Here is a 25,315-nt window from a genome sequence, read left to right on the forward strand (position 1 = left end):
ATTTTTTGTGTGAAATGGAAAATGTTTTAAGAGAAAATTAATTTTGTTTAATCAAATAGCATTTAAGTATAAAATGCCAAAAATTTAATTATCAAGAATAATTTGTAGCTAAAGCAGTTACAAACCGGTTGAATGCAAAAGTTTGTATGCGAAAGTTGATACGCAAAAGCTTTTTAAGCCTAAATTGTTGATTGCCGGTTTGTGATCATCAGATGTAATTGTTGTTTATCGGCGTTGGATATTATCGATTTCACCATATAGATAATATTATAATATTAAATATGTATACATGCATAAAAAAATAAATAGTTATTTAATAATCTTAAGAACTAAAATGTTTTAAAATCTCAAAGTTAAAAGTGCAACCAAAAAAATTTTCATTGTATATATGATTGTGTAATATGTTACTATAAAAATATTTCAAAAAAAGATACTAATTAATTATTTATAAAGATTAATAACAAATTAATAATAACATATTTAATAATAACATATTTTTGTTTTATAAAATTTTAAGATTTTTTATTTTTGATAATTTGCTAATGTTATACATTTTAACAGATCATTTGAAACTGACTCCTCTTTAAATAATATTTATATATATTTATAAATATTAATTTATTTAAATATAATTCTTACGAAGTATATAAATATTTTTTGTTATAATATTTTTAAAAAGTAAATTTTAATATTTAAGGGTGCAATTGTATTGTTTTACTTTCATTTGAATTCATTATTTTAGATATTTTTTTTAATTTATTTTTAATACTATTTCAAAAAAAAGGAGTATATTTCATATATAATATATATATATTTGTATTGTATATTTTTTATGTATAATTGTTTTATTACATTTAGTTGGTATTAATATATTGGATTTTTTTGTATAAAATAATATCTTTTTTCTTTTTTCATTTATATTGTTGAATGTTGATGTTGTTTTTTTATTGTTGAATGTATTCAGCTTCATATCTATGTTATTGTATATATATTTACGAATACACGAAGAATGAAATTCAGTTTTAAAAGTGACATGTATTTTTTTTTTGTTTTGATTTGTGTATTTTTAATTAATTTTTTCCAAATTTTTTCGTTTATTTTGCCATATAAGTATAGTTATTGGGAATTAAAGTTTGTTTGTTTTTTTGTTGATGATAAAAAAAGAGAACAGAAAAAGAATAATTCAGAAAATTCTAAATTTTCAATATTTAGACACTGTCCTCTTTATTGTTGCTGCCCCAGAATCTATCAAAACGATCACGAGCCTTTTCTAAAACATCTGAAGCAGTTATCGCTGTAGAAGTGCGCTGTTGTTGTGAATGACCAAGTTCAGAAGGTTCTACAATTGAAATACTACCATCGATTGATGTACGTATTGTGGATGCACTTGTTGTTGGTGTACTGTCATTTTGTTGAATGAATATTGTTGTGCCACTAAAATCATCCTTTTTGATTTCAGTTGCATTTTTCCAAGCTAATTTTTGTTTTTTAAAGTTGTAGTAGGTATATTTTGATTTTCATTTTTTATTTTCGGCGAAAATATATATATAGTAGTATTTTCAAGTTTGAGTTTTATTTTTTGATAAAATTTTTGTTTGATATTGGATGGTATTTTGTATTTTGTTTTTTATTGGAATTTAATATATGTATATAGATTTTGTATTTTATTTGGATTTTATATTTTTAGGTTGTTGGTTTAATTTTTATTTGTTTTTAATATATATTATTTGGTTTTGATTGGAGAGTGGTGCGAATTCGCATGCAAATGAAAATACATAGAAAAAGACAAAGAAAAACATAAATAAATAAAATATATTATAATATATAGGAGAGGGAAAAGAATAAAATTTTTAAATTAATTATAAAGAAAAAAATTTTTAAAATAAATGTAATATAACATATAATATAAACATATATGTACTTAAATATATATATATAGAGTAAAAGATACAGAATGTTTAACATGTAATCTGTTGATTTTTAACACTGTCTTAAGTAATTATTAAAATATTAAAATTATTATAACATTTATATTCCTGTTTCGGGATTTTCTTTTTTGAAGTTAACATTGATTTCAAATATAAATTGTAACATTTAATATTAATTATATTAATATTTATTGAAATAAAATATTTCAATTTATAATGTTAGATTTTTTTTGTATTTAATTATTTCAGTTTTATATATTATTATATTATGATTTATACACTTAATATTGTAATTATAAAATTAAAATTGTTTTAAAAATGGTATCTGCATAAATTTCAATTTCCTTTTTCGATTTAAAATTTCTTTATTTTTATTACAATAAGAAAATTCAAAATGCTTATAAAAAACAATAATTTAACAAAATTTTTCGTATTCAAATTCTTAATTGTAAATAGAAACTGAATTTCTTTTACTTTCAATTTTCGATAATATCCAGGATATTAAAATAATTTAATGTTTAAAAATTTTTAAGAAAAGTCCTATTAAGTAAATTTTTTCTAATATTTCTTTTCTCAGTCTATAGGTAATTAATTTAATAATAATTTGTAATTTTAAAAGGGAAAATTTAATGTAATTATTAAAATAATACTTGTTCAGAGGAGGATACTGTTATGAAGGATTCTCGCGAGTCTTTTGTTTAAGTTTTTAATTAATTTGTTTTAATATTTGAAAATGAAAATTTAAAATTAAAATTAAGTAATTATATATCATAATATTTTTTAAAGCACTTTTATTTTATCGCTTTAATTATGTTTAGCATTATCGGGAAAATTAAATTAATTTTATTTGAATTTTGAAAAAGAAACTTGCTTTTTTGAGAATTTTAGAAATAAGTGTTCAAATATATAACATTAATTTAAGAAATTAAAGATAATATAAATTTTATTTTTAATAAAATAAATGTGAAAATGTTTGCAATTTGATTCAATGTAATTAATTTATTAATTATTATTAAATAATTTCTATAATACCTAAAAATTTTTATATTTGTTTTAATATAATTTACCTACAATTTTTATTTTATATATATAAAAGTTAATTAATTTGTTGAAGTTTTCTAAAAAAACATCTTTTTTATTTAAATATATATATATTTTCATATAACTATACATATGTATGGATTTTTTTATTATTTTTAAATTAAATTCATTTCATCTCTTCTTATTTTTTTTTACTTTTGTATAATTATTTTATTCAACTGCAATTAAACTGCAAAGTTTTCTTGAACTCGGTATGTTATTTCATACCGGTTAGTATAAAAAAATTTGTTTTACTATGTTTTTTTTTGTACATAAGAAATTCTTTTAATTTATGTTAAAATTTACTTATTTTTTTTTATACGCAAAGTATTCAATTTACTTTAGTTATTTAATTATAATATTATATGTTATACATGTTTTTAAATTCTAAATTTTATTTTATTATTTTTGAAATTTTTAAAATTTTTAGTTAATGTTAAATTTTTTCTTTTATATTGGTTTCTAGTTTGATTTAAAACTGAGAAAATATTATCTAAATCTACTTTTTTAAGTTTCCTTTATAGTGTGTTAATTTGAACATCAATAAAATGAAAACAGGAATTAAAAAGTTGAAAATATGATTTTGTACTTGATTCTACTTACAGACATGTAATATCAATATTACAACAGTCTCAACAATATAATATTAAAAATCCATGAGACAAATGTAGTATTAGCATTTTAAGGTATAGCAAATACATAAATATGGAGCCCGTTAGTTCTTATTGGCATTTTCGATACAGCTCCTTTCGTATTTTCGCATAGATATGGCTATTTTGCTTGGCCCCTCTTAATCTTCAACAAGCTCTTTCCATATTTCAATTAATTTGATTTTGTCTCTATTGCTTAAAATCCGATTTTTTTCTCCTCTTTCATTATTTTGTAACTTCTTTCACAAGAAAAACATTCCCCAACAATATTTTGAACAAATCAAATTAAAACTGTATTCTTAATAGATTTTTTTTTGACATTAAATATGTCAAATATTTCAATTTTGAAAACTTCAAATCAAAATTTTTTTTTTTGATATGTGAGTACTCTGACGGACAAAATTGCAATTTTATAAATTACAATATTTAATATTATGGTATAGCTGACACACACTTATAGTATTGAACTGATATCATAATATCGATATTACAAATCTGCCAGTAGTATAATGTACATTATGTTTTTACGAGTAATAATTTAAAAATTTAATTTAAAATTAATAATGTCATTTAATGTTTTACTATTATTTTTTAGGCCCTTGAACTTTTCCATCTTAATAAAGATATAATTATGCAATTTTAATATGTGTTATACATATAACTTAAATTATATTAAAAGTTTGAAAAAGATTAAAATTATATATTTTTTTTGGAATATAATGGGAAACTTTTGTTTCTCCAAAAAAAAAAACTTCTTTTATTGTAGGAAAATTATTTGAGATATGAGATATATTATGTATATCACATTTATCCGGAATATGGAATTTATTATCAAAACCATTATGTATATAGTTTATAGTTTTATACAGAAGACAATGTTTGAAATTACACAACGAACTATATTTTTTGAGTGGCGCTAGTGAGTAATAGGTTTTAATTTAGAATAGCGCCATTCAATAAAAGTAGTTCGTTTGTGTACTTACTAAATTGTCTCCTATATGTCACTGTAAATTATTTACACAATGACAAATTTTGAAATTTATAGAATTTAATATACCAATTTCATCACCGAAAGGAAAAAAGAAACGGTAATAAAGTTGGAATTTTCTTTTTTTAAAAACATAAAAAATATTTTAGCAATCACATTTTATGTAATAGGAATTTCACTACTCGTATTAGTTGCATCACTTAAAATTTCATTCTAAAATTGAAATATTATGTATTTTAACACAATCGTTTTAATGATTCATTTTTGAACGGCACATATTATTTTTTATTTTAAATTAATAATAAAATATGCAATTAAAAATATAAATTAGTTATAATATTTAAATATTATAACTGATTCTAACCTATTTTTTTAAAAATACATCATATAATAAAAGAAAAAAAACATAATCGTGCTGAAATATTTAGTAGGAAAGTTTGGCAAAATGATTTTTTACAAATATTCCGAATAATAATTTTAAGGATTTAAACTCAATTATAGTTTGATTTTTACAAATCATGTGTTTCAAATTAGTAGTTAATATATTTTTCATAACTTAGATATTAATATTCATTTAAATATTTAAACAAACGATGTAAAACTTTTAGTGGAAATTTCCTAATTTTTTTTTACATTTCAATCAATTAATTGCAGTCATAGATTCAGTTTCAGTGTTTATATTTATAAATATATTCATACCTTAAATACATTCTTATATCCTGCATCTTTTTAATTAATGTACTTTTAATCAAAATTTAATTAATATGAAAAATGTAAAAAAATATTTGAAATAATTTAATTTTTGGAAGTATTTAAATTACATATGAATCTTATATTTTTCACACATTCTACATTTTTCATTTCTATATATACTTGTTTTTCTTTATTCAATGTTATTAATTTTATTATTAATATTAGTTTTTTCAAATCATTTTTTTTCAATTTCTATTTCATTTTAAATATTATTGTTTATGGTAAAAATTTTTAATATTCTTTTTTATATAATGCAATAAATTTGATTTTCTATTAAATGAGCATTGTATATAATAATTTAAATTTTATTGATCATTTTAGTATCGAAATTGATTTTATTTCGACTGAATAATATAAAAAAAAAATTGAAAACAAAAATCATACAGCCAATAATCCTTTTATAAATTTGTTTTATCTTTTTTTATAGTTTTTTAGTAATTTTTTATTTCTTATATCTTTCCATTTTGGTACATACCATCAAGTTTTGCTTGTTCTGTTAATTCTGGAGGAGCTGAATGTATTGCTGGTAATGCTCTGTCAATTGGTGTAGATGCTTTAATTTCACTTTGAGGGCGGCTAATATTTTCACCTAAAAATAATTAAATAATATAAATATAAGTAATTTATTCTTTCCTCCAACGTTCATTTAACGAATAATCTCTCGTTAATGAACATTAGAACACGAATAAGAAAAAGAATAGTACAATGGAACGTCCCTCCGAGAAGCATCAAGGCTGGCACAATTCGAAAAACGAATGAATCCTCACAAAATTTACATCCTGATAAATGAAATGAGGTGGAATAATCATGCCGAGTCAGCTACTTCAAATGACAATACCGTTATATATAGCGGAAAGATACGGGTAATGAAAGCGATGAGGCCTTAGTCATTAATAAAAACTCAGAACGACTTTAGAAAGTTGGAACCCACTTTTGATCGCAGCAAAGTCCGAAATATCACTATCATACAATGCTATGTGCTGACAGAAGAAATCAATTGTGGGAAGTTGTCTTTCTACAACAAACTCACAACGGCACCTCTTGAAATTCATAATGCGATAAAGTCATACTAATGAGCGATGAAGAGCGGTTACGAATAAAAGCGGGCTACAAACACATGGCATAGAGAGTAGAAACAACAACAATGTACCATCTTCCCTTACAAGACATACATAAATAGGGGTGGTCCAAACGGCAGAACAAGAAACCAGCTTGATCACATATATATTAGCTAAAGATGGAGAAAATTCATATTGGATGTGAAATAGAGAAAAGGTGCAAAAAACATAGATAGTGACTTTAAACTGTTGACAGGTGACATTTGATTAAAAATGAAAAGAAAGAGGCAGTATAACAACAGAAACCAACGTTACAGTACACAGAATTTCCAAAACTTCCGAACTGCAAGTATATATGCCAGTAGACCGCGAGAAATGCTATCACTTCATCAAAAGCCTCTTTGGGAAGAAATCATTATTAAGATTCAATAAACTGTCGAAGAAATACTAGGTAGAGAATTAGGGACCTCATCAATAAAAGAAGAAATGCTAAGTAACTTGCTTTGTTGAAATAATTTTTTAAAATGTCAATTTAACTTGCTATATTGCAAAATCAAGTAAATGAAGTGTTTAACAAGATCGTCAAATCTTATACTGAGAAAGCAAAAATTGCATGATCGGAAATATGTTAGAAAAATTTTTCACATATCATGATCGAATTTTCTTTTCGCAACACTAGTTATCAATATGAGTATCTGAACATGTCTTCATTATTCATTGCACCAAATTATCAAAACTTTGCAGAAATGAAAAAAACAAATTTTTCAAAATCCGATTAGAGACATTAATAGATGATTTTGCAAAATATTATAATTTGTCAACAATGTAATTGCTGGTGTACTTACCATCCTTAACATTTTGTGTCACAGTAAATGTTTTACCAGTATCTAATGGTACAGTCCAATTAACTGGATCTGGTGAACGCATAATTATTTGTTCTGGCGATTTAACCCGAGTTGGCTCAGGTGGTGATTTAACAATATGTTCAATTTGCTCAGGAGCTAATTGTGGACTACAACTTGAAACTGATACACCGGCATCATGGCCAGCATCGTCATCTAAAATATTATAATTGAAAAAAAAACAAAGAACAAGAATAAAAAACGAAAAAAAAGAAGAGAAAAGTGTAAAGTCAACCAAATTTCTCAAAAAATTTTTGGACAAAAAAGATTTTTCATTAAAATTTTTCTTTTTTTTTTTTCTTATAATGTTATTCTGTTTTTTTTTTTTCTTTTTCGTTTTTTATTTTATTTGTGTAGCGTTTAACATTGAAATTAAGGTAAAAAAAAAAATAAACTTGTTCTTGACAGGACATTTATATATATATAAATATAGCAAAGGCAATTAAATAAACAATTATAAAAAATTTGCCAATTATTGTTGTTCTTATATTTTTTTTCTTTTTCTCCAAATTAAATATAGCGGACAGAAGATAATGTTTATGAAAGTCAAAGTTATATGAGGGGATATAAGAAGAAGAAAAAGTATAATATTTACACACAACACAACTATATATTATGTACATTTAATATATCTACATTAACATATATAAATAAATAAAACATGCTTAAAAATTAAAGTAAAAAAAAACTAAATAACAATGACACAAAACTACAATAGTTAAAATTTTAATAATAATTTAATATATAATGATTAAATATATATACATATATATACATATATATAACATACATATGTGTATCCATCTGAAAATAGGTATATTGAAGTTAAAAAAAGAATTTGACATTTTAATTTTGCATACGTACATATATTACTTATATATATGTATAAATATATGAATATATATATAATATTTAAAAATAAAATAATAAATCACAACATTTATATAAAAAAAACAAAGAGTTATTCAATAGACAAGTGTTGAAAGTGGATAATTGTGTAGTTTTAAGGATTTAATGATATGATGACAATATTAATATGAAAGGCCAGAAGAAAACGGTTCAAGATATGTAAAGAGTTTCTGTAAGTTGTTGAATGAATATTTGAATTTTTAATTATTTTCTTTTTTTTCTGTTTTTTTTTTGTTAATTTTTTTTGTGTATTATAATGTTTCTTTTTTTGTTATTTTTTACATTCAATTGTGGTTATTGTTATATTGGATAATCTATTTCATGTAATTATAAAATAAATAATATTATTTAACTTGGTATACATACAATAATATATGTAACAGCAACACATAACACATAACATTTACATATAATTAAACATTGCGGGAAAAAGGATCAACACACACATATATATTTGTTTTTCTTTTTTTTTTTTTTTAATATTTTTAATTTTTATTTTAATAATTTTAATTAAAATATTTTTTTTAATATAAAATAATTGAAAATTATTTCGCAAAAAGGAATAACAACTACGTTTTTTTTTCTGTCTTTTACTTTTAAAATTTTCTTCATCAAAATCAAAATAAATTTAAAATAATATTTTAAAATCATATACTAAATTTTTATCATTTTTGTTGTTTTTTTTTTTTTAAATAAGTACATGCAAAATTTTTTTTTCTACGATTACCAACCAAAAATTAAAATTAAGTGTTATTTTTAATTTATAAAGTCATGCATTTTAAAATTATTTGTTTTTTTTTTAATATATAATAGGTCTTTTCATAAACGCAGTGTATATCTCGATATATAGCCAAAAATGCGCTATATTTATGTTCATAAACAAATGTTGCGAACCAAATTTGTTTGTGATCATGGCTGATTTTTATCATTATAATGAAATTAGTATAAGTAGTGTAGTTAAATCATATGAACTGTTTTGGTTTTATTATATATGCCATATTATATGCCATATATGTACTTTTTAACTATTAGAATAGTTGAAAAATATATGGCATATTGAGTTATGATAAATATATGGAGTTTTGCAATTATTTTTTTTTGCAATATTGCGTTTATGAAAATCTCTAATATATAAAATATTAAATTAAAAATCAATTTTATAATTTTATTATTACTGTCTCGTATATAATTGCAGATAAATTGATTTCTGTTCTATAAAAATCATAAGACTGTTCAATTCCAATACTCGTATAATTTTAATTTAATAAAATTTTCGATAAAGCTAATTTTTTATTTTAATAAAAAATTATAATAAAAATTTTCCGTATATTGAATTCCGTAAATTTTCCGAAGAATAATATTATTGTCAAAAATAAAATTTTGAAAACATCCTCCTAAAAATTTTCAACCTATTGCCAAATTTTCAACATCAAAATCAGCGCAAAAAGTCAAAAATTAGCGCTATATTATGCCAAATTAAATATTAAGAAACGTATACTGATAATACTTTATCGTCAAATGTTTATAAAAAATATTGTCAAAGTTTACGTTTTTTTTTGTAATACGGAATACTGCCTATTTTATGACATAATATAAGAGTTTAAAAAGTAGAATGTTTTATGGTGAGCTATACAGAAAATTTTAAATTTTTGTGTCAAAAATTCAATATTATTTAAAAATGTAATTTTTTAAAAATTTCCTATTGACCTCTATAATGTAAATTCTTTATGTTTATTATAATAAATTTTACATATACATATGTATTTTTAATTTAGCTAAGTTTCCTTTTTTACTATTTTCAATGTAAATTTTCGCGATATCATCACCAAAACCTTTTTTTGTATAAGTTATTGTACTCGTATAATACGAGTATATTATAATTATTGTAAAAACATGTCGTTTTGAAGCGTTACCATTCAACTGCACCTATTTTATTTTTGGAAGCAGACGTTCAAAATAATATTAAAGATGAGATGTTCTCCCAAACACTTTGTTGATCGGTCTTGTTGAATATTGTTTTCAAAATCATGTTGTCTATGTGTAAAGAAGCTAAAATGGTTAATATCAAAAATATAAAATGAGAAAAAAAATTTTTTTTTTCTGAATGTCACTACTTTTTGATTGATGTGTCTGCATAAATAATTGAATCATATAACCTGTTGCACTTAATATTTTAAAAAACGTATTCTATGTCTATCTCAAAAAAATAGGTCAGCTAAATAAGACAACATTTGCAAAAATCTAATATTTTTTAACTGAAAAACCAAGATGGAGAAGGTAAAATTCAATAAAGGTACGGAGTTGCAGTTCATCTAAGAATAAACCTATTTTACTAAAATTTATTACAAATAAAAAAAGATGTATGTACCAAAGTTTAAAGCGATCTGTGCAAACAAGTTAAGTTAGTTATACTATTTGTGATATAAATAGATAAAGATAATATAATCTTTGTTGTCGTAATTAGAAGAATATCAGCTTTAATGAAGTGCGAATGTAGCGCTCATCGAATTTATTCGATGTCGAACTCAGAAACTGCACTACCTGTTGAAGCTTTCACAAACGAACACAACACTTGTTTTATTTTTCAAAAATTAAAGTGTCTTACTTAGCTAGATATCAACGTACCTCTATAAAAAAATTTTTTTTGGATTTTTTTTATTAAAAAAAATGCTTTTAATATTATGAAAAATGCAAAACTACTATGTTGAGAGTCACTAATTCTATATACATATGCAATTTGCATACTTATCGCAGTATGAATTATCAGTTAATTATATATAATGCAATATTGTGTAGCCCTGTTAATTAATTACAATTATTTATTTAATAATTTTATATGTATAATTAATTACAAATATTTTTGTTTTTCTTTTTAGGATTGGAATAAGTTTCTTCGTTCAAAACCAGTTATACCAACATTACGGTATACGATGGAGTAATATATAGGAATTTATATTTACACAAGCAATTGTAGCTGTTAGTTGTTATATAAGTACTCGTATGTGTCTTTATGTATGAAGTATAACAAAACTTTAATTCTCTTTTCAATTAAATTATTTCAAAATTTGATTGAATTATTTCAATAGGTGTAAATATATAAGTAATTTTTTCTTATGAGTTCAAAACTATTATCTTAAATTTATTTAAGTAGTTAAGTTTTTTTTCTAAGGCACAGATATTTTCTTTATTCGCATCAATATATTTAACATATAAATTATAAATGCATCTGTTACACAACACTACCGTATTATTATGTTAAAAGACTATATAGATATTACTATAATAATAATTATATACATATACTGAGAGTGCAATGATAAAATATTAACAATATATTGTTATATAAAAATCCTTCAAGTTCGTAATGAAGCGTGCTAAAATTGTATTTTTAAAAAAAAAAATTAAAAAAATCAAAAAATAAATAATAAAAATGAAAAAAATTTGCATTGTGTATATAGAAAAAATATTTATTTATTTGCCAATACATATATTATAAAAAAAAATAAATTAATATAAGCAAACATTTATATATATTTATATATATATATATATATATATATAGATTATATGGTGCAAATATATGTATATATATGGCTGTTTCCCAGTATGTCAAAGATTTGATTATCATGTCAAACACGTTATTTGTTGATTTTATAAATTATAGCGATCTGCAATTTAGCAGTTTTCGCAATTGTCATTTTAAAAAATATTTCAATAACCTGGAAAATCATTCATTTTGTTACATATAAAAATCCCCTGTATACCCTTAAATAAACGTTAAAAAAAAACTAAAATAATAATTAGTTACTTTACAACGCGTATTGGACCTTATGACGCGTACGTCATGTCGCGTTAAAATTCATGAGTAACGTCAGATGCAAGCATTCGATATACTAGAAAGCGGCCTATATATACTTTTATATCTACATATATATTAAATCAAATTATTTTCTATTTAATTAAATTTTTTAAATCTATAAAATACAATCTAACATTTTTTTTTGTTTCATTATGAAAATAACTTATTTGTTACTTGTCTTTGTTTTGTTTTAATTATACAAAAGCCTTATTAAAAAATTAAGATAAATTAAAAATAACAATATGAAATTTATGATTATTGGTTTGGTTTTTTTTTCTTTGATGTTTTATGAATTGCTAATGAATATGATAACTATTATACAAAATGAATATGATATTAATAATGAAAATGATTATTTAAACTTTTTTTTAATAAAACTTAAATTATATACTTTAAATGTTTTGTTATAAAGTTAAAAATATAATAATTTTTCTTTATTTTTAATCAAAGATTAATATTAAAAATAGATACGAAGCATAAAGTATCTTACAGCATTTTTTGCATTTTATTTTTTATATTAAAGAACGTTTAAGAAAATAAAATTAATTTTTCTTGAGTATTTTAATGAATATAAATGAATAATAATATTTTATATTTTCTAATAATTATTTTAATAAATTTTAATCAAATAACAAAATATAATATATATAATATTCTTCCGCATTTTATTTCATATTTAATTTTATGTACGATTATTTAAATGTTATATGTTATGAGTTAAAATATTTTTTATTTGATTTTTATTTTGATTTTATATATATTAATTGTTCAACAAAAATTTTAATTCTTATATTCTATTCCTGTATAATAATTTAAATTTATACTATTTAAATATTTTATTTAAATATTTTCATATATTATTTGGCAAAATTTTTCAATTATTGTTTATTATACATTTATAATTATATAATTTGTATCATTCAAATGAAATTTAATCGAATTATTATAAGAATTAATTTAATAAAAATTAGAATTTTATAATTCTAAAATTAAAAATCAAAATTATCATAATTGAAATAAAATAAGTAATTAATATTATATTAATCAATAATTATAAAAACAAATTATTTAAATTAAATAAGAAATAAAATAAAACTGAGTAATATTAAAATTCAATACATGATTATAAGATACATAAGTCATTAAATTAAAATTTAAATTTATTGAAATAATGAAATTACTGTCAAATTAAGAATTTATTTAAAGTGTTTTTAAATTTAATAAATAAATTTTTCTCTTTGATGTAGAATTTTACTAAGATTAATATAATATTTAAAAATATTTTCTTTTAGTTAATAAATTTAAATAAATGCTGTCTTCATTAAATCATAGCACGATATTTTTATAAAATGTGTAGTAGAGCCTAATTGCGACAGTAGCGTCTAATGGCGGCAGTAGCTTTTGTATTGAAAAATATCAACGTATTATCGTAATACTGTAGTTTGCGCAGCTAAAAATTTTTGTATAGAAGTGTAGAATTTTTACATTAGATTAATTAGTTTCTTCTATACATTAATGAAGATTAGAAAAACTTATTAAAAAACATTTCGAATACAAATTGTATTTAATATTTATCAAAAATAATTTATAATTAAATAAATTACTATAACTATTTTAATTTCACTAATCAAGTAAAATATTCTTAATTTGATAGTATTGATAATTTTAAATGTCAATTTTATAATGAAAAAATTGTGCATGTATTATTGGAAAGATAAAATTGAGATAGGTGCAAATAAAAATAAATCGAAAACTAAATAAATAATTAAACTAAAATATTTCAAAAATTTTAGAATTTGTAAAAAAATTTATTTCATTTTATTTTTTAAAATATACATAAACGGAAAAATTTTAATTGTCATCAAAATTAAATTAAATATACGCTAAAATATATTTGAAAGAAAGAATTTTTTTTCAATTTAAATTTATTTAAAAATTAATATATAAATTTTGATCTCAATTAAATTTTAATATCATAATTTTTTTGTTATTTTTAAAATTATGAAATTAGCTGGCCTTTAATTGAAAATTGAAATGATTTTCACAATTCAATAAAGAGTGTATAACAAAGATATTAATTTTTAAAAAGTTTGTTAATTGACACGAATATAAAAGTTACTTTTGAATAAAATTAAAAGTTAATAAAATAACAATATTATGAAATGATTATAATAAATGCTTTTATATGAATGTTATAAAATACTGATTATCTATTTTTTCAATAATGACATTTTTGACAACATTGTCAAGAGAACCTGATAATATTTTGCTCATTCACAGTATTGAACGGTATTTTTTGATTTTTATATTTTAGGGCAAGACCTAAATGGTTGCGTAGTGCATAGAATACGTAGGTGAACAAGGTAACCGTATTGATCGCGTAAATTTAACATTTTTCTTAAACATTTGTTATTTGTAACACTATGTATCTTGAAACAAGCACTACGCGAACAGTGTAGTGTAGATTCTTTAGCAATTTTCTTATTTTTCGATATTTTGTAATTTATAAATTTATAAGAAAGTAATATAATAAAAAATTGTCAAAATTTTAATATGTAGTAAGGCGGATACGTCATTAAGTATTAAAATATTTCATTTTCATGTTTTCAAAATTTTTCTTTAGAGATCGCTGTATATACTTAGGTAGTACTAAAAATTTGATTTTTTTATTGAAATTTTAAGACACTTTCGGTTCATTCTTATTTAATCTCAGTGGTAAAAGTATAATTCTTTGAACTTTATATATTTTTGTTTTTATATTTTTAAATTAAATTTTATTATTTGATTTTGTATAAATTTTAATTTTAGTTCATGATTCTTGTATATATTAAGAACGCAAGCCTAAATATTTGTATAAATTTATATATTATGTAAGTTATAAATCTTGTATACAAAAATTTCTTAAAAAACTAGACTCAAAGGGAGTAATTAACTTAATTTTCTATATAAATGTATATATATGTATTAAAAAATTAGCAAAAAAGAATCCTTAAATAATTACTTTCATAATTTAATTGATTTTTTAATTTTACTTTATGCATCGTTTCTATATAATTATAAATAATTTTTTTTTTGGGTGCTTCTCTTTTTTAATTTATTCAAACTAAATTAAAAAATATTTCAAATTTGTGAAAATTAATTTTATTCAATAAAATTACTTTATTATTATTTATATATAAAGTTTTGTAATAATTACTTTAATAATTAAGTTATGCGATAAAAATATACACATATACGTTGTTGAAACGTAGTTGAATCCTTTTTGCAGAAAAAATAAAATAATAAAACAATTTCCGTTTTTTTTTTCGCAAGCACCTTTTTATAAATTTTTTTTTTTATTATATTTTTAAAAATATTTTATTAATTTTTTCATTATTATTAAAAAATTTTATTTAATGTTTAAATTGGAATGATATTTTAAATTTTTTTTTGTTTTTTACTTATTTTTTGTTTTATTACTCACTTTCAGCCAATTTTTTATCCAGATTTTTTAAATTCTTAACGGACTCATTTATATTATCAGTAAGTCCTTTTTTGCCTTTAATACTACAACTATTTAACGTCTTAGAGGCAGGAGTACAAGAAGAAGAAGAAGAAGCCGAAGTTTTTACATGATTTTGATGCTTATTCAAATTTTGTAGTTGAGCTGATTTTACTCTATCGTTATGTGATTTTTGAATATGATGATCTCTATTACCACTAGTAGGAGCTAAGGAGCTACTTTTCGATCGGGAATGGATTGATGTGGATAGGGTTGCTATAAAATAATTTTACGATTTGTTTTGATTTGTTTTTTTTTTTTGGTTATAACTTAAGTATTTTTTTTTTTTTTGAATTTGTTTAAATGAAATTATTATTTTTGTTTTAATTGATTTTTTTTTTTAACTTTAAATCTTAAAATTAATAATAATTTTTCGATTTTTATTAAATTTGCGCTGATTTTTATTTAAATATGACTCAAAATGTATTTCAAATGATTTTAATAAGAGAAAATTAAATATTTAAAAAACAAAAATAAAAAAAAATCAAAATGGAAAACAGAAAATTGTACATATATAATATATTGAAAACAAAAAATACCAAAATTAAATTAAAAATATTGTAAAAATGTTTATAATTAATAAATGAGTCCCCGGAAGATGATTGTATATATGTTAATTTTAAAACACTATTTCAATTAGCAAAATTAAAAACAATTCTAATTAAGACTATATTGAATCGTTGACTCATGTTGATTGAATCGCTTGTTGATTAAAAATTTGGTTTTTAGCAATAGTAATAACGAACTCAGACTACCATAATTTCTTCTCATTTCAAATAAACATTGCAAATAAAGCATATTTATTTTCATAAATAAAGAAAAAATTAACATTTAACAAATTACTATTGAAAATTTTTAATTCAAAATCCAAAATAATTAATATTAATGCAATTGGGCTCACTATATATGAGCATAATTAATAACAATGTTTTTCAATTAACTCCTACGAATAAATTTAAGTTCAACTAAATTGTGTTTTAAAATAAACATAATACATTTTTAAAACTATAATTATGGAAAATTTCTATAATAATATTATGTTTTCGCTTCTAAATCGTGTCATTTTATTCTTTAACACATAATTGTATATCGTGTTAATTTACTATTAAGTATATATTTATAGTAAATAACTATGTAATCTAAAAAAAATTTAACATTTATATGAATAATATTTAATACGAAGGAAGATATCTAAATGCACATTGATCAATATGTATTTAACTAATATATTATAAGTATATATGTATGTAATCTTCTATATTATCATACACATATAATTATACATATATACATTGAAAAAAATATATTATGTAAAGTCGTAATATTATATAAACAACAATTATCTATTTTGTAAAAAACTATTCAAAAAAAAAAAAAATAGAATTTATATTTAAATACAGAATGTTTCAAAAATAATTTTATTTAATATGGAATTTGAAAATTCATGTAAGATTTGTGTAAATTATAAATTTAATTATACAATTTAAAATTATCAATTAAAATTAATATATTACATTTGAAATCATTCATATATAAAATCATTGAATAGATTTTGTAAATATTATTTAAGAACCATTCTATATTTAATATAATACTATATTTTATAAATTTAAACAAACCCTTTAGTTAAAATGGATATATTATTTTTAATTTAAAGAAAATAAAGTAATGTTAATTGGTCATTAAAATATTATTCTCGTTTCTTGTGGTGGTAATTTAATGCAATTATAATTAATATTATTATAATATAACAATAATTATTATATTTTTAAAAATTATATTAAATTTTATCTAAAATGTGATACGAAATTTAATTAATCTAATCAATAACATTATTTTCAAGTCATTTTAATTTTGAACTGAAACCAAATATAAAAATTTTTTAAATATTAAATTTAAGAGTAATCATGTGTTATGCCCTTACAATTTATTAATATTAATTTTTTAAAAATTCTTAATTTTTAACTGCTCTTGACAGTTTGTTTATTGAAAATTAATAATTTTTAAGTATATTCAAAATAATTGTTTGAATAATATTAAAGTTGTTGTAAAACTAAATTAGTTAGTTTTTATAGTTTGATAACATTGTGGTTTATTAAAGATGGATTACATGAATAAGGATTGCAATATGAAAATTTTTGCAATTTTGTTTTCAAAATTCCGATTTTTCTTTTTTAAAATTATAACAATTTTAAAAGATCAATTTCTTTTAATTTAAGGATAATCTGATTTATGTATAGCGCATATAGTATGTTCAAAATGGGTTAAGCGCATTGTCATCTCGCATAATTAATTGAAAACAAAAAAATTATTTATATGGGAATAAAATTTAATAAATTAAATTGTAATTATTTGCTAAGTTAAAAATTGCTTTAGAATTACATAATATTTGTGTGTATATTAATATAAAAATTTAAGTATATTCAAAAGCGTATTTTATTTATATTGCTTCTCTGCTTTAATTATGAAAAGAAAAAGCAATTTAAAAATGAGAGAAAACTAAGCTCAAATATTCATAAGAGTTTCCGATGCCCCTAATCCTTTATATCACTGAATAATTTTTTAAATTTTATTCAAAAATTATACAAAAGCCTTTCAAATCCATTTTAATTAGAATTTGTTTGTTTGTTTCTTTTCTTTCTCTATAAAATTCATTTCAATTTAATTGTCTTTTTTTTTTGTTTTTATTTTACTTTTGCATGCTTTAGTTTCATATCCAAAAAAACATAGATACCAAGAAAATAAAATATTAGAAAAACTAAAAACTATATAAAATAAATAATAATATTAAGTAATTAATAAAATAAAATTAATTAAAATTTAGATTATTTTGAAAATAAAAGTGACAAATAATTATAATTTAATTTATTAAGAAAACTATAACTAAAAAATTAATAAAATATTTAAAAATCAATAATTAAAAAGAAATCTGCCCTAAAACTGAACTGTCAATTTCTTCTGCACTTTTTTTTTTTTGCACATTTTTTTTTCTTTGCTGCTGTTCTTGATTTTAATTTTAATTTTCAATATAATATAATCTTTTTCATATACTATATAATGTATATAAATAATATTTAAATTGAATTTTCTGTTTTGTTCGTTTTAGGTTGTTAATTTGTATTCTGTCATAAACTACAAATACAATATACTTACAAGGTCTTGGTTTTCTTTCAGTGGTAGTAGTAGTAGGGGCAGGAACTGCTGATCCAGGTTTCTTAGATACTTTTGTAGCAGGTGGTGCTGATGATGGTGCAGTGCTAGTTGAACGCAATTGACGTTTTGGTGATGATTCATTTGCTTCAACAGCAGCTCCTGGACCAACCGATTGCGAACGAGCTGCATATTTCCCATCAAATATATATATATATATCATGATATATAGATACATAGATATTATATATATACATGATATTACATATATATGTATATGTATATATTAATTTAAAAAGTTTAGAAAATTAATTTTGAAATACTTATGATTAACATACAATAAATATATATATATATTACATAAAAATTTTTAGCGAAGTCCAACATATGTCAAAATTTGGTGAATTCGGTCCCGACGTAAGGTTTTTTGGTGTGTTGGCCAGTGCTCCGAATAGCTGTGAACTTCAGATTGATAAGCAAAATGCAAAGAATGACAATGGTTTGTATTGATGGGGTGTTACATACCACCTCTACCAAGGCTCTTGAAATTTTCTTCCATCTGCCGCCATTAGATATACTGGGCCGGGAGATGGCTGTAGGATCTGTAGTACGTTTGAGGGTCGCTTCTCAATGGCCATGTGATCCTAGGGGACATACTTCTGTTCTTGCAGACAGGCGACATGTGGTGGAAACAATTGATTCGATTCCTTCTGTGTTGTCAATCACGAATAAATTTGGAACTTCGATTCTGCCAAGGCAAACCTGGTTCAACGAAGTTGGTGTCAGGGGCGTGCCCGTCAATTTTTACACGGACATATTCAAATTTGAAAGCTGGGTAGGTGGGTGAGTCTATTTTGAGCAATTGGTTGTAGGTCGTCTCGTAGCGAAATGACGGGACAGTTCGAGATAAATTTGGTTTGGGTCTCTGGGAAGAGTGGGGTTCCGTGAAATTTTAAGCCGGACTAGCTTGTAATATTAATTATATTTTCTTAAACATTATTAAAGTTTGTAATAATGATTTTATAATACTTTTTTATGGTAAATTAATTATGTAATTAGAATTTAGTATTTTTTTTTTAAATTTCGTTAAAAATTAATAAAATTTGTATGTACATATATAATATATTCATATGAAAATCATAAGTTTTCTTAAATTTCTATATTTTGTTAATATAATATATAATATATGTATATATATGTTTATATGTATATATATATCTATTAATATGTATGTAGGTATATATAAAAAATTTTGAATTTAATTTATATGTGTAGCATATTATACGATGGCATTCAAAACATACAAGTATAACTTTTTGTGTTTTTCATATTTTCATAACCAAGTATATAAATTTTGTTTTGTTTACTTTTTTTTTGTAGCTAACTAAGATTTCCCTACAGCAGATAATATTAGACTATTGTATTTTTTTTTTAATTTATTAAAGCTAATATAATAAATTTCCTATATATTATTTACTAATATATTAAGTATAATATATATAATCTCTCAAAAACAAAAAAAAATTATAAATAATTATATTAATTAAAGTTGAAATTTGGAAGCTTATTCGAATATTTAAATTTTAAAGTTTAGAGTACTTTTGGTTTTTTTGTTCGACTTTTGAATTACAAAAAAAAAAATGGTATTAATTTTATTCAAAAAATTAAGAAGCCATAGCAAAAGCTTAAAATAAAATAATAAATTTTATATTTATATATAATAATATTATTGTGTGTTCCTTAATTTTTTAATTATTTTTAAGAATATATTTTATTATTATAAATAATTATTGCTTAGAATAATTATTTCTTTTTTTTTTTTAAAAAAAGTGCAAAAATTTCAAATTAAATTTTAAAAAATTAAACATAAAATTTAAAATATAAAATAAATACAAAATATATCATATAAGACCTTTTCATAAACGCAATATATCGCGATATATAGGGAAAACTGCGCTATATTTGTGTTCATAAGCAAATGTTGCTCACTACAATTTGTTTATAAACACGATTAATTTTTTCAATATAGCAGAGTTATTATGAGTATAGCGCAATTAAGAATGGTTTTGATTTTATAGAATAGTTAAAAATATATTGCATATTCATCACGTTATGTTTAAGGCATTATTGCATTCCGCCGTCATCGAAAAAGCACTATTGCGTTTATGAAAATCTCTATAATTATATAAAACAGAAACCAACAAGAGTTCAACTATAGGGTATGCATTCTCAAAAAAAAAATATACTTTTTTTTCTGTTTTATTCTGTTTTAAAATTTTTATTTATGTTATTTTTTAGTTAACGTTTAAAAAAGGGGGAAAAGGAAGGAAAAAACTCAAACTGTTATTTAGAAAAATGTTTTTGGAAATATATTTTTTTTCTTCTATATGTTTTAATGTTGTTAATTTGTTTTATATTTTTTTTAAACATAAAAAAAATAACAAAGGAAAAAATAAATTAATGAAAAACAATATGAAGATAAAAATTAATTACAATACCAAAAAGAGATGTAAATTATGTCCTTTTTTAAATTCTCTATATGTACTTTTCAACTCTCATTTTATACGAAAAAAAAAATTTAAAATTATACAACAATTGGAAACAAATACAAACCTTTATAAGTTTTCTTAGGGCTTCCTTTTTGTGGACTACCTTTCTGTGGACTACCATGACGTGATGGTACACTTTTTTTTGGACTTCCTCTTTGTGATTCAGATTCACGTTTTGTAATAGCTGGCATTAATTTCTCTCTAGTAGGGGAAGGCAGTAATGCTCCTTCTTCAACATCTAAAATTTTTTAAATATACGCCGTGTATATGTATATACATTACATATATAATATTTATTTTGTATGATTATTTATTTAATTAATTTTATAAGTTATTATACACACAAATTTATCATCAATTTTTTTTATTTAGTGATTATAACTAAAAGTTAAATTTGCATAAGTTGATGATTATTTTGTGTTTATGACAACCTTAGTTCATCTGTTATTTTATATAAAATGCATTTTACTCATAGGCAATAATAATAAATAAAGTTGGGCCAAACTAATGGTTTGTAAAGCATATTTTTTGATGGAACAGCATTTACTGTTAATTGTCTGCATTTATAGAAATTTGGAAGAGCTAATAGTTTGGAATTATAATAGTTCCGATAATTCAAATTTTAAGGATTTTGGAGAAGCGATTTTGGAAAAGCTGGAAAATTTCAAACTTCTACAACTTATTTCATATATAATTTATGCATGATATAATTTTAAACACTACATAAGCTTGGTCATATAGGAAAAATGGCACAGATAAATTAAATTTATTAAAATGTTAACCTTTATAATTTGAGTTTGGACTTGTTAATGCCAAAAGCAAAATTTTTCTCGAACTGATAAGAACTTATTATATATTTGGTATTTAAAATGAAAATTAAGAGTGCGTTGTATTAAAACAAAAGGCAAATATTGAATGTTCATTCAATTACCGACAGTAATATCCACATAGTTTCACTTGTTACACTAAGGCAACAAGCAAATTCATGTTTAAAATTCAACAAGAATAAGGGGAGCATACGTAATAATATGTCTTTATGTATATACATACGTTATGTATATAAATTTTTTCCCAAGAAATGCATTTTATATTAATGATAATAAATATTTAATTATATTGTTAATTAAATATCAATTTTTATGAGGGCAAATTTATAATAATTATATTATTTAATGATTTAATTTTTTTTTTAATTTTTTCCTTCTTTATATAATTTACCAGGTCCAGTTGTACGTTCTAAATGATGACGTATTGTTTGTACACGAGCTGGCAGTATTGGTTCATCGATGATACGATTATCAACAACGTCTCTAAATTTTTTTGATGGAATTGATTTTTTATTATTTTCTTTTTCTTTTTCTTCTTTGGTAATAGGTCTGCGACCATTTATAATAATATAATATATAAATATAGTTTTTTTTATATAATTATATATTTTTATTAATTCAGATAAAATTTATTTAAAAAAAATTTTTATAATATTAAATTTAAGAGAAAATTTTTTTAATTGCGATTATTACCTATGAACAGTTGAAGCTAAAGACAATGCTGATAGTGAACTTCTTTTTGAAACTTGATCCCATAGATCTTTTTGTTTTTTATGTAAATCCGGATCTATTTCAATACCCCAACCCCGATGCTATTAAAATATAAAAAAGTAAAAAAAAATTTTTGATTAAATTAGTTTGAATAATTATAAATTTTTTAATAATAAATATTTTTTTGACATTTCACTTGATTAGTTTAGCAATCAAAAAATTTTTTTAAATTAAAGTGTTGCCGGTATTGCTTTTACAAAATTTTGTATCGCTTTTAAAATTATTTTGCAGAATATAATATTCGAACTATTATAAACTAAACTATTATACTAAAACCAAAATTATGAAAAAACGTTTAACCATCGTAACTTAGAAATTAGTTCTGCAATTCTAGGCAATTCCAATATTACATGCAATTAGTAAATCTTTAGAATATATAATTAATAATATTATAAAGAAAAACAATAAATTTGGATTGGACTGATTCCCTTTGTACAATTCAAGGTATAACACAAAATTGTTCCAGTCACTCAATCATAATTCAAAAGAAGAATGTACTACACAGAAGCTCAAATCAGAAATTTACATCAATAACATTCACTCCACTCACATTGGGATTCTAGAAAATGTGGAAGTTGACAATCAATTGAACACCCTAATACGCCATACACTTTTATATTAAAACTTAATCAACAAAAACATTAAAAAATTATTAAATGATGAATGGAATGGAAATGATGACTGGAAGTATTGGAAATAAAAAAAATATTAAGAATATGTAGTGTAAAAAAATATGTATTAAGGTCGCAAAATTAAGGTTTGGGTATATAAATCTTGCTTATAGTTTGTGATGTTGGCGGTATATTAACTATAAATCATATTGTTAAATCAATGCAACAATATCTTGAATAGCAGACGAAAATATTAAATACAAAACAAAATAAGTTTTGAAAAACGAAAATAAAATAAATCATAAGAATATTTTTGATTTTTTCAAAGAAACTATAATTCCTTCTGAACTGATAAGCGAATTCCACTAAACTTATTGTATTACTCTATAAAAAATTAAAATTTGTATAAGCGTCTGTTAACATCCTATAGGGTTATAAATCTATTTTGGTATTTAATCTTGGTATTTAACCAGATATTTTTGATTCATTAGACTTTCGAAACTTCGATAAAAATTAAGACATTAATAATGTACTTAACTAATAATATTAACAGTCATTCTAACATATAGACTTCTTTTTATACTAACCTTGTATTCCCCAGCTTTTTTTCTTAATTCAATAACTTCCTTATACCATTCTTCATTATTATAAGGACTTGCATTTTTATTTTCATCAAAAGATTTACTTTTAATATCTTCGAATCCAAAATTTTCCTTTCTAGTTATGAAATGATTTGCTCTTTCTTGATCAATTAATTGAGAAAATGGGCGTGTTGTTTTCGGCTCCGCAATAGTTACTTGCCTTTATTTATTTTGAATATTTTTAAAGTAGTAGAAAAATTAGAATAAAGAGAACAAAATAATAATGGTGAAAATAAAAGTAAAAAGAGAAAAAAATTAAGAAATTGATTAATATTAAAATTTTCTTTTCTTTTTATATAATTTATTTTATGAAAACAAAATGTATGGAAAAGAAAAATATTTTTCCCGAAAAGAAAAACATTAAAAATAACAAACAAAAAAAAAACAATGGCAAAACAATAAAAATGAATTTGTTATTATGATTTATTTTTTGTTTTGCTTATTTTATTTTTTATTTTAATTATAAAAATAGTTAATTTACTTTTCACTTGGTTTCTTTTCATCAACATGATTAACTAGGGGCTCCAATTCATGTACGGCAGCTGAAAATAAACATAAATCATTTTAAAAAGCATTAATCCGAAATTTTTAATTAAAAATAAAACGAGAACGAAAAAAGAAAAAAAAAAAACAAACAAATTAATTTATAAAAATTAAAAATTAAAAATTATTTTTTTTTACTAATTTTAAACATTCTATAAAGAGAAAAAATTAAACTAAATTTTGTTTTTTTTAAACAAAAATTTATCAAATATAAATTAGAAATGATTTTAATTGTTGTTGTTTTTTGTACAGAGTGCTAAAGTTAACCCAATCAAAATATATATAAGATAAACGGAACCAACAAATTTTTTAATATTTTACTTACGTAATTTTTTTTTTTTTAAATATACAATTATTATGTATATATATACTTAGCCACACTAATTTATACAAAATACAGATTTTTCCATCTTTCATACAAAATAAATTTATACACCAAAAAAAAAAAATTTTTCAATGATAAAAATTCAATTTTATCATAAGTAGATGAAATAAAAAAAAAATATTTATAAAATTTAAAATTTAAATTATCGAATCGTATATTTACAAACATAT

General features: G+C 21.3%; 1 protein-coding gene across 7 annotated transcripts in view; it reads right to left on the bottom strand.

Annotated features, from left to right (window-relative positions):
• Positions 1–869: 869 nt before the first annotated feature.
• LOC129607845 (uncharacterized) overlaps positions 870–25,315 on the bottom strand; it is a 96,877-nt gene continuing 72,431 nt past the window's right edge. For 3 of the 7 annotated variants that reach the window (XM_055519050.1, XM_055519051.1, XM_055519048.1), the window contains 9 exons: positions 24,699–24,759; positions 24,164–24,377; positions 22,888–23,006; positions 22,586–22,743; positions 21,432–21,605; positions 18,822–19,004; positions 7,303–7,515; positions 5,875–5,988; positions 870–1,474 (listed from right to left, as the gene is read on the bottom strand). In XM_055519050.1, coding sequence (XP_055375025.1) covers positions 1,209–1,474; positions 5,875–5,988; positions 7,303–7,515; positions 18,822–19,004; positions 21,432–21,605; positions 22,586–22,743; positions 22,888–23,006; positions 24,164–24,377; positions 24,699–24,759 — 1,502 coding nt within the window. In that variant the 3' untranslated portion in view covers positions 870–1,208. Of the gene's footprint in view, positions 1,475–5,874; positions 5,989–7,302; positions 7,516–15,387; positions 15,885–18,821; positions 19,005–21,431; positions 21,606–22,585; positions 22,744–22,887; positions 23,007–24,163; positions 24,378–24,698; positions 24,760–25,315 lie in introns of those variants that run through there. The other 4 variants (XM_055519054.1, XM_055519052.1, XM_055519049.1 and 1 more) reach the window with 3 other exon arrangements.

Source organism: Condylostylus longicornis, unplaced genomic scaffold (assembly GCF_029603195.1).
Source record: "Condylostylus longicornis isolate FDR11 unplaced genomic scaffold, ASM2960319v2 ptg000030l, whole genome shotgun sequence".
NCBI lineage: Eukaryota > Metazoa > Arthropoda > Insecta > Diptera > Dolichopodidae > Condylostylus > Condylostylus longicornis.